The sequence below is a fragment of the Diabrotica virgifera genome, chromosome 1, assembly GCF_917563875.1.
Source record: "Diabrotica virgifera virgifera chromosome 1, PGI_DIABVI_V3a".
Lineage (NCBI taxonomy): Eukaryota > Metazoa > Arthropoda > Insecta > Coleoptera > Chrysomelidae > Diabrotica > Diabrotica virgifera.
Genome location: NC_065443.1, coordinates 51,098,329 through 51,110,558, shown reverse-complemented (window position 1 = coordinate 51,110,558; position 12,230 = coordinate 51,098,329). Strand labels below are relative to the sequence as shown.

Here is a 12,230-nt window from a genome sequence, read left to right as displayed (position 1 = left end):
GGTCAAAACAAAATAAAAAATGTCCACCCCCGAGGTGGAGTGGCAACCACCCCCGAGGTGGAGTGGCAACCACCCCCGAGGTGGAGTGGCAACCACCCCCATGGTAAAAGCGCCTTTCGGCATCATATAGATTTTGATCCTTAGCCTATCCACTAGTTATTCTTAAATTTTCAAGCAAATCGATCCGTTCTGTAAAAATTGCGAGGTTTTGTCCTAGTTTAAGCTTCATTACTTGGACTATTGGAACTAAAATGGTCATCTATTTTGTTTTTTGGAAGTCTATGTTCATGACTAATCAATTGTTCTTTTGCCTGTTTTAGTTATTCCATCATTTTGTGAGCTTCATTTAAACTCTCAGCTATAATGACAATGTCATGTGCAAAGCGCAAGTGGCTCAGATATTCACCATCATATTTATTCCCCTTTTAAATCCCAATCCAGTTTTTTAAATGCATATTCCAGAACTGCAGTAAATAGTTGTGGGTGGGTGGTGTCGCCCTGTCTAATCCTCGCTCAATTCTAGTAGATCTGGATCCCGCGTATCTACCAAAAAAAGTGTATTAATAGCAAGCTGAAAATTTGTTAATAGTTTAACGGTGTCTAGTCGGACAAACTTTGATGTAGGTACGGGAACACTGGAACAGGGGAAGTTTTAATTGTGGAACAGGTTACAGGTTTCGAACATCAGATTACGAAAACGCCCCATTTATTTTGTCGGACAGAACTTCCAATTGATTTGTTACCCTTTCATTAAACACTCGTGCAAAATCAGATTGCTATTTATCACCAACATAATTTCTATCATTTGAAATGTTCTTCTTGTCAGACTTATTAAAATGCCCAACATATTTGTCGGACAAACATTTTTTTCATATATTATATAAAGTTTGTTTGCTATTAAATAAAAAAACAAACTGCTAGTTTCTAGTTTTCACAATCATAAACTTGGCAAGATGACAAGTTCCACAATTAAAATCACGTTCCACAATTAAAACTTTGCATTTTCCAGTGTTTCCATACATCAAAGTTTGTCCGACTAGACACCGTTAAGCTATTAACAAATTTTCAGCTTGCTATTAATAATCTTTTTTTGGTACGCCGGATCCAGGCCTATATGGAAAAGTTAAATATAGACTTCAATTATACAGGGTGTTTCATTGGGAAACGGAAATACTTTAATGGTGAATAGAGGTCACCGAGCCGGTTCTAGATATAGTACATTTTTTGCCCTACCGACTTTTATAACCGAGTTACAGGGTGTTTTATCGATTTTGCCCATTTCTTTCCTAAGCCATAACTTTAGAACCACCCTGTATATTTTTTTGATATTTGGTACACATATGTCCCATTCAAAACCCAAACGACCGACATACTAACCATAAAAATCCAGGTCCGGATTAACAAAACATTATAAAGTATTTGTGGCCTTAAAACAACACCCTGTATATTGAAATTTTGAAAATCTGCTTGCATATTTGAAAAGAGCACAAAAAAGTAAGTTTAATGGTTCGCCTCAATTTTTCGGCCAGACAATTTTATGACTTCCATTTTGAAATTATATTGAATTTCTTAAGAACTTTGACATAAAAAGCAGATATTATTAACTTTTAGTTATAAATTATTAAAGTTAATGAATAAATACTAATTTTAAAAATAATCAATACTTATTTACCACATTGGAACGACCCAATTACTAATGACAAGAAAAATCCAGGTCCGGATTAAGAAAAAATATAAAGTAATTGTGACCTTGAAACAACACCCTGTATATTGACATTTTGAAAATTTGTTTGTGTATTTTAAAAGAGCATAAAAACTGCGTTAAAAGGTGCATGTCAAATTTTTGCGCAGATAATTTAATTACGGCAATTTTGAAATCATATTGATTAATTCTGTCAAGGTCACAAAAAGCTACCAGAAAAATGAAGAACAATCCCAATGTACTTAAAAAATCAATTCGAAATATTTTAAAACGAGCAAGGAAATGCATCGAACAAAATGGCGGACATTTTGAGCAACTGTTATAGTTCAAATATTTTTAATTTATGTTAAATTGTTGAATTGTTTAAACGAATTTTTTTTATTAGATATAGCAGTTTTTTTAATTCTTTACTAAATCATTAAAATATCCCAATTCTCGCAATTCTAATTTTTAATGATGTGCATATAGCTACAAATCCAGAGAATTTATGAAGCCAGCGTAGTAAATAAGTATTAAGTATTTTTAAAATAAGTATTGATTCATTAACATTAAATTATTATTAAACGTTAACAATACCTGGTTTTTAATCTCGGAGTTCATTAAAATGTCAATATAATTTCAAAATTGATGTAATTAAATCAACGGCGAAAAAATTAAAATAAGCCTTTAATCACAGTTTTTCATGCTCTTTTAAAATGCGCAGACAAATTTTTAAAATTTCAATATACAGGGTGTTGGTTCAAGGTCACAATTACTTTGTATTTTTTTCTTAATCCGGACCTGGATTTTGCTTGTCATTAGTAATTGGGTCGTTCCAATGTGGTAAATAAGTATTGATTATTTTTAAAATGAGTATTTATTCATTAACTTTAATAATTTATAACTAAACGTTAATAATATCTGCTTTTTAATGTCAAAGTTCTTAAAAAATTCAATATAATTTCAAAATTAAAGTCATAAAATTGTCTGGCCGAAAAATTGAAGCGAACCATTAAACTTACTTTTTTGTGCTCTTTTCAAATATGCAAACAGATTTTCAAAATTTCAATATACAGGGTGTTGTTTTAAGGTCACAATTACTTTATAATTTTTTGATAATCGGGACCTGGATTTTTCTTATGGTTAGTATGTCGGTCGTTTGGGTTTTGAATGAGACATATGTGTACCAAATATCAAGAAAATATACAGGGTGGTTCCAAAGTTATGGCTTAGGAAAGAAATGGGCAAAATCGATAAAACACCCTGTAACTCGGTTATAAAAGTCGGTAGGGCAAAAATGTACTATATCTAGAACCGGCTCGGTGACCTCTATTCACCATTAAAGTATTTCCGTTTCCCAATGAAACACCCTGTATAAATATGCAAAATACTTACCTAGTAGACAAAATATTTTAATAATTTCTGTAAACATTTACATTGTAATTCGACCCAAGCTTGCTATATTTGCCTTCCTTACTTACCATGCTAAAGGTCATAGTACAATTGAAACTGCTATAAATTTACTAATTTGGTAGACGTTGGTAGAACATAATAATATTATGATTGATTAGCGATATATGTATCTTTAATTATGCATGAAAAAAACAATTGGAGATTATCAGTAGTAATTGCACAAGAGCTCTAAAATTATTGAATTTTTCCCGAGTCTCACTTTGACAGTTTTAGTTTCACGAGCCGAAGGCGAGTGAAATTATGTCAAAGTGTCACGAGGGCAAAAATTCTATATTAATTTTAGAGATCGAGTGCAATTTGTTGCGATTATTTCATGAATCAAACTGTTCAAAACCAAAATTTTATTGTAAGTTATTTATGTAAGTACAAATTAGTACAATTAAACACAGTTGTTATAAATATTAACGGTTGAAAGTCATCACTTTTATAATTTTTAAAATATTAATTGTCATTAATGTCACTGCATGTATTTTTTCGTAGCAACGAAGTACATCTGACGTAATATACTTGACGACGGGAAATTATCAGTAGTAATTGCACAAGAGCTCTGAAATTATTGAATTTTTCCCGAGTGACACTTTGACAGTTATGTCAAAGTGTCACGAGAGCAAAATTTTATTGTAATTTATTTATGTAAGTACAAATTAGTACACAGTTTTTATAAATATTTGACGATTGAAAGTCATCACTTTTATAATTTTTAAAACATTAATTGTCATTAATGTCACTGAATGTATTTTTTCGTAGCAACGAAGGGCATCTGACGTAATATACTTAACGACGGGATATTATCAAAAATTATCACCTTAATTTGCATTTCTGTAGCTTTCTATTGGTCAGAATCTCCTATGAATTAAATAATTAGTAGTAATTGCACAAGAGCTCTGAAATTATTGAATTTTTCCCGAGTGACACTTTGACAGCTTTAATTTCACGAGCCGAAGGCGAGAGAGATAATTTCAGAGGTCGAGTGCAATTTGTTGCGATTATTTCATGAATAAAACTGTTCAAAACCAAAATTTTATTGTAATTTATTTATGTAAGTACCATTAAACACACAGTTTTTATAAATATTTGACGATTGAAAGTCATCACTTTTATAATTTTTAAAACATTAATTGTCATTAATGTCACTGAATGTATTTTTTCGTAGCAACGAAGGGCATCTGACGTAATATACTTAACGACGGGAGATTATCAAAAATTATCGATTTAATTCAGATTTCTGTAGCTTTCTATTGGTCAGAATCTCCTATGAATGAAATAATCAGTAGTAATTGCACAAGAGCTCTAAAATTCTATATTAATTTTAGAGATCGAGTGCAATTTGTTGCGATTATTTCATGAATAAAACTGTTCAAAATCAAAATTTTATTGTAATTTATTTATGTAAATACAAATTACTACAATTAAACACACAGTTGTTATAAATATTTTACGGTTGAAAGTCATCACTTTTATAATTTTTAAAACATTAATTGTCATTAATGTCACTGAATGTATTTTTTCGTAGCAACGAAGGGCATCTGACGTAATATACTTGACGACGGGAAATTATCAAAAATTATCAGTCTAATTTAGATTTCTGTAGCTTTCTATTGGTCAGAATCTCCTATGAATGAAATAATCAAAAATTATCAATTTAATTTAGATTTCTGTAGCTTTCTATTGGCCAGAATCTCCTATGAATGAAATAATCAACCCAATATTTTGATTTCAAGAATATTTGCAAAATATTTTTGTATGTATTTTGTATTGTATATTAACATTTAGATATGTATACTAAATACTTATGTGATGTAATACGTTTTAATAAATATTTCTATACGAACTCAAAGAATCTGATGAACTGTCGTCTTTCCTAAGTTAATAATAACTTGTATTGTTTTTTGTATAAAACTATCTAATTCCCACATTTTCTGTTCTTCCTCAACAACATATTATTTTATACATTTTTGGCTCTTTTCTACATTGTTTTTCGTGTAATCTGAAACTTAAATTTAATTTTCATAACTATATGATCAAACATCTAAAAACATTTGGAGAGAAGTTATATATTTAACCATATCTTTCCAATGGTATATGCATGTCTATCTGTGCCATTAAAAAACCCTTGTTACACCACTTTCTTCCAAATTGTATAATTTCACAATATAATATTATAATAAATGATAATTGCACAATAAGAAGAATCGATGTTCCTAAAGTTTATTCACATAGCTGTGCAGTAGATGTAAACATTAGTTCACAGCGATGTCGTCATCAGCAATGAACGAGGTGGCTATTTAGTTCAGTTTTTGAATATTTTTGGATAACAGTTACTTATACAGGGTGTCCAGAAACTCTACCGACAAACGAAGACAGGAAATTCCTCAGATAATTTTAAGACCATTTAACCTAATTCTTCTAGTCCGAAAATGCTTCCTAAAGGAGCTAGAGCTATTTGATGAGGGCGGCGTCTGGTAATTAGTTTTTAAAAAACTAAAATTGATACATGTATTTATCTTCCAGAGATAAATCGATTCCATCCATTGCATATTTCTAGGACCGGTCATAGTCGTCTGTTTCGGGTAGGGCAATAGTTATATTATCTCATAACTTTTTTGTTTTTAATTTTTAAGCATTTTTGAGTCTGGATTATTAAAATGTAAGGTATCATATTACTAAAAGGTACTCTTTAAGTCGATAGGATAAACCGTTTTCTAGAAAAATCGATGTAAAAATTTTTCGTTTTTTGAATATCAAAAAAAAATTTCAAAAAAAAACTTTAGAAAAACGAAAACTGGTACGTTTACACACACCCAAACTTATATGCAATCACCATGTATTTCAAAGCAATATTTATTTCTTTTGAAAAAACTTTTTATTGTTGCGAAGAATAAGGGTTTTTATTGAAAATAAACAAATCAATAAGACAATCAGATAGTACAGCTCGGTACGGAATAGCTTATTTGCTTGAGTTGCAAATTGAACGAAAATAAATAAACTAACTTTTGCGTTCAAAAACGAAAATATGCCTCATGTGGGGTTATAGAACTTACAATGGGGAAAGATTATTGGTCTTGTGGAGCAAGTAATGTTCTCAGAGCGACATAGCTGTAGAGCTAGGCGTAATACAGGGTAGTGATGTAGCGAATATTCGTATTCGCATTCGCGAATATTCGCATGTTTTTGCATATTCGCATTCGCATCCGCATTCGCAAAATTTGTGCGAATGTTTTGCGAATATGAAAACCAGAAAAAAAATAATTTTAAGATAATTTTAGGTTAATAAAATCAAAATATATTCACTTCTCATCTTTTTTTATTAAGAAAAGGTAACTTAACCTCAAACATGCGGGGAAGATGGAATGAAGCGATAACTCACTGAAGACCTTAGGACTACAAAAGAGGAAGAGACAGACCACAGACGAGATGGTCGGATGACCTAAAAAGATACACAGCACTGAACCGAGAAGAGTGGAAAAATAAGGGGGAGGCCTACGTTCAACTTTGGAAAAATGAAGGGCAATAGATAGATAGAACTTAAACTTGTATAATCACATTATCAGCCTTCACTTTTTTTCATTATTTGGTATTATGTAATAAAGCTTAAGATTCAGATTAATTTACACTAAATATAAATTATTAACTTTTCATTACAAATTTAGGAAACATTACAAAAATATAAACAAATTTAATAAAAACTGAATATTCGCATTCGCATCCGCATTGGCGAATGTCGGTAGCAGATATTCGCATTCGTATTCGCGAATGTTCAAAAAATGACATTCGTTACATCACTAATACAGGGCGTTCTGTCCAAAACCTATGCTAGGTAACAGGAACTAGGAAGCTCAAAAATAAAGCAAGAGAAAGTCGCCAAAAAGTAATAACGGCACGCCACGATCGTTTAATTGTCCAATCAGCTGGAAGACACCTACCCATTTCTCAACTTCAGCTCCAAAGGCAGCTTTTGGAAGCTACAGTTGTAGTTGTTTCAGTTGAAACGATAAGAAGAAGAGTTCGTGTCAAGAAGCATACAGCAGGAGACAGTTATGTGTTCTCGAGTTATCCAGGCAGCACAAGATTAATCGCCTAAATTGGTGTCTTCACCACCAAAACTGGAACATTGGGAATTGACAAAATAAGCTATTTTCAGAAAAAGTCAGGATTTGTGTAAAATCAAATGACCCACGAAATCGTGTACTTAGAGGTCGAGGAAGACAAGCAAGAACGAAAACTGTCAGATCTGTTCACAAATATACAAGGGGAAGTGTAATGTTATGGAGAGGAATTGTGATCCGTAAAAAAACTCCTATAATTTTCATTCAATACACTTTAACTGCTCACAGGTATGTTGATAACCTGTAGTTAGACTCTGGAGAGGTGCGAAAATTTAATTTCCATGCATGATAATGGACCTCCACATACCATTAGAGTGACTAGAGGCATCATTAAAGCAGAAGGTATCCCTTGTTTGATAGAGATATAATTAATTGCTTCCAATTAGAGCTCGCTGAGATAATCCACAAAACACCGCACTGCTAGTACAAGCTGCTCTTGAAGAATGAAGCAACCTACCACAAAAAAATGTTGATAATTTGATGAGGAGCGTGCCCACGCAAACAAGCTTTCATAACGAGTAGAGGTGATAACACTGACTATAAAAAAAAAAACAAAAAAAATAAATAAAAATAATTTAAACATTATTCGTTTTACATTGAAATTGTTTATGCTATTGACTTTAAAACAAGTAGTTTCAATTTGTTTGTTAAATACTTTATTGTTTTATTTAATTGTTATGTATTTGTTATTAAATTGCTTTAAAATAAATATTGTTTGACTTCGTGTGTTTGTTTTTTTAAATTCGCGCGAAATAATAAGAAATATCAGATGATTTCATATAAGTTTGGGTGTGCGTATTTATATTCCAGAGATGAATCGATTTCATTAATTGCGAATTTCTAGTAACGGTCATATGAGTCCGTTTTGGGTAGGTCAACGGTTATTTTATCGCATATCTTTTTTGTCTTCAATTTTTAAGAATTTTTGACACTAAATTATTAAATTATGAGGTATTCTCGTACTAAAAGTTACTCTTGCTTTAAGTTGGTAAAATACATCGCTTTTTAAAAACAAAATTCAATTTTTTTTCAAACTCAGGAAACGAAAATTTTTCAAATCGATTTTACTAGAAAACGGTGTGTCCTACCGACTTAAATAAAGAGTACCTTTTAGTACTAGAATATCTCACAATTTATTAATCCAGTATCAAAAATCCTTAAAAGTTAAAGACAAAAAAGTTATGCAATAAAATAACCGTTGCGCCACCCAAAACGGACACCTATGACTGGTACTAGAAATTCACAATGGATGGAATCGATTTATCTCTGGAAGATAAATATATGTACCAATTTTCGTTTGTCTAACTAGAAGCGTTCTGGAGGTATTTAGGAAAAACTAATTACAAGACGCCATCTTCAAAGAGCTCTAGCCCCTGAGGAATCTCCTGTCTTCATTTGTCGGTAGAGTTTCTGGACACCCTGGTAGAGTAGAGTTTCTGGTATAATGGAGTAAATTATTCATTAATTTAATTAATAGGATTTTTTTTTACTATCTATATATTTAGTGATTGCAATAATTTATTTACTATACAATAAAAACTAATAATCGAGCAAATAGAAAAAGTGATAAAGTGATTTTAATAATATACTGTTAGTATGGAACAAGTAGATAAATTTTAAACATCTTTAACAACTAAATAGTTCTTTACGTGCACTGCATCACTTAGTGGAATTTAGTTTAGAAAAAAAGAGATCAAGATAAAAAAAAATCATCAATATTTTAGGGCAGTGCCTATCTCGGCCCAAAAAACAGGTACGTCTTTTAAAAATGTCCCAAGTCGGCGCAAAGATTAAAACTGCCCGATATAAAATATACCAGCTCGGCTCATGGGATATTAATTGTTACTATCAAGTAATTTTATATCTTAATGAAAAAAAATACATTTATATAATAACTTTAGTAAATAGATATATAATTATACATAACCCAATAAAAATAAAAACTAATATTAGAAATTATCATAATGTGATAATATTTTAACATATTCAAGTTGCGATAACATACATATTATTGTTGTATTCATTAACTTTTGTATTAATAAAATCATTGCGCTAATAGTCAATATGTCTCAAACATCTAACCAAGCTTTATCCTGTGTATCAGTAGCGAAATCGATTCCACGGCCAACACTTCCAACCAAGAAAAACTATTTCCTAAATTCGCAAAGAACCCAAAATTTCTGTACAATATTGAAGGAAATAGTATTGAGGCTAGAATGTTTTTCTATGTTAATAAGAAATTTTCCCTACCTGTTAATCTACCTGAAATACCTACCTGTTAATCTTTGAGCCGACCTGGGGGGTTTTTAAAATGTACCTGGGGTGTCATAAAGGACTAAAGGATTATAGCAAGCCGAGATGGGAATACTCCATATTTTATTCCGGCACTTTTTTTTTCCTGAAATAGTCAGTTGATTATTTATTTACGTTTTACTTGGTAGATCTTATATCTATTGTGTGCGAACCATTTTTATACTTATATTAAAGTAAAAAGTAGGCTAAATATATATTTGTTTTATTTTAGATGGATAACGTAAAAATACGAGGTATATTAGGCACATTACATTTTATTAGGTTCCCAACGAGTGGAATGAAAAATTTTCTTAGTCTGGCGAAATACAAAGGTATGGCAAAACTAGTAACCACAGTATCCGCCACTGGCGGAGGAGCGTACAAATTTGAAGAAGATTTCAGGCGGGTAAGTACGTTTGTATATACAGGCATAGAGAACGTATAATATAAGGTATAATGTGCAATACATATTTGGGAAAACTTTACATTTACTTGTTTTATAGAGTTAAACTTTTCTTTCTGTATTTATCGGTTAATAGTTGCTTGAGCAACAATTTTAAGATTTTTACAGCGAACACAACTATTCCTCCTACCTTTTCTCATTGAAAGATAATCACCAATATTAATGCAATACTTCAATTTAAATGCGGCCTTGCTTCCTTGTTCTTTTGTGTGATTATTCTGATGTACCTCCACTAATTAGCAATTCTGCCAACTTGATAACAAAATCAATTAATGTCATTTTTATATTTGAAGACTCAGTTTATATGATAAAGCTCTTGAAGACTGTCATCATTAGCAGTCGAAAAAAAAAACCTTTTTCCATTCCACCATTTGGTACTCCTCCTGTCTAAGTCATAGAGATTAGTCATTTGGTCAGCGTGATCGACGCTGCCGATTATAAAATGTTGCGTCTGGACAACTAATTTCTTTTAGAGTGCCATCAATCCGCTTTCGTTGTATCAATATGTTTTTTCTATCATCGTTTCTTTCCATCTACTAGCTAATCTCCAATCTTTGCATTTCGCATTCAGCTCTTTCTAAACGGTCGACAAATTTTGTTGCATTTTTTCTATTTGACATGAATGTTTCATCACAAAGATATTTTATTGCATTTAGCAGTAAAGTAGATGTAAAGAACTGGCTGAAACATAATACTAGGTAAAGTTGTGCTTGTTATTGTTCCAGCTAATTTTAGTACAACTCGCTGACCAAGTGTGCCTTCTGTTGGTTACGTTTCTTTTTCGCTGTAGATTTTTGTATTATACACGTAGCCTGTATTATAGTTGCACTTGGTTCTTAAATTTATCCCTTTTTTACCGGTTTCAAGGGTAGGTATTAGACCTGGATCCCGCGTACCAAAAAAAGTTGATTGATAGCAAGCTGAAAATTTGTTAATAGATTAACGGTGTCTTGTCGGACAAACTTTGATGTATGGGACCACTGGAACAGGGAAGTTTTAATTGTGGAACAGGTTAAAAATTTGGAACCTCAGACTACGAAAACGTTCCATGTATTTTGTCGGACAGAACTTCCCATTGATTTATTACCATTTCATTAAACTCTCATGCAATAATCATACTGGTGTTTATCACCAACTGGGCATTTTAATGAGTGGAACACAAAGAACATGTCAAATGACAGGGATCATGTTGGTTAGTAATAGCAGTCTGATTTTTGCATGAGAGTTTAATGAAAGGGTAATCAATTGGATATTCTGTCCGACAAAATACATGGGACGTTTTCGTAATCTGACGTTCCAAATGTTTAAACTGCTCTACAATTAAAACTTCCCCTGTTCCAGTGTTCCTGTACATCAAAGTTTGTCCGACTAGACACCGTTAAGCTATTAACAAATTTTCAGCTTGCTATTAATCAACTTTTATTTGGTACGCGGGATCCAGGCCTATATAGTTTAAGGCAATATACAATTTCTCGTGAATTTAGTCATAGATTTATCTATCGACTTAAAGGGACTGTCACTTGTCGCGACTAGAAAAGTCTTCTTCGAACAGGAAAGAACTTCTTTTATAGATAAGTAAGATATTCTAGACATAAGTAGTAAAATCCGATCCCTGGATATTTCGTCTTTTATGGCAGTAATGCCTAACTAAAGACTTGTGTTTAGACCAGAACATATGTGTATTACCGACAAACATCTTTATTTAGTGCTTATTACTTTTTTTAGTTCTTCCGATATTTTCAAACGTAGATTTGTATTATTATAATGACTTATTTGAATTATAAAACTTTTCGGAAACATTCAAATGTCAATTGAAGATTCGACAATCAAAAATTTTTTACCTAGTCGTATACCGAGTCGCTAAAACTCTAAAGCCGTATCGAATTGCCGTAAATCTAATTTTAACCAACAGCCCAACAGATTTCGACATGGTGAAAACCATGCAGAAGGCAGGCTAAAGATCATACCACTGTCTGATAATACTATTTATGCAGGATCTGGCAATTGGCCGGTGAATTCATTACCTAATACTTGCAAACGTTAAAAAGAACTAAAAAGAACTCAAATTTTGCTTGCACTTTGTCACTCTACTGATGTCATCATGATATAAATGAGAAAATTGTTTCCCGCTTCCTTCTTAATTTTTCGTGCAATTTTCGAATGTATTCACTAAACCCTTTCATTGCCGATGAAATATGTCTAACGCGACCTGGGT

At 31.8% G+C, this 12,230-nt stretch overlaps 1 protein-coding gene across 4 annotated transcripts in view; it reads left to right on the top strand.

Moving 5' to 3' along the window:
- LOC114325539 (pantothenate kinase 3) overlaps positions 1–12,230 on the top strand; it is a 187,916-nt gene that overhangs the window by 143,547 nt on the left and 32,139 nt on the right. For all 4 annotated transcript variants that reach the window (XM_028273611.2, XM_028273612.2, XM_028273610.2 and 1 more), the window contains one exon: positions 9,785–9,958. In XM_028273611.2, the coding sequence (XP_028129412.1) occupies positions 9,785–9,958 (174 nt within the window). The remainder of the gene's footprint in view (positions 1–9,784; positions 9,959–12,230) is intronic.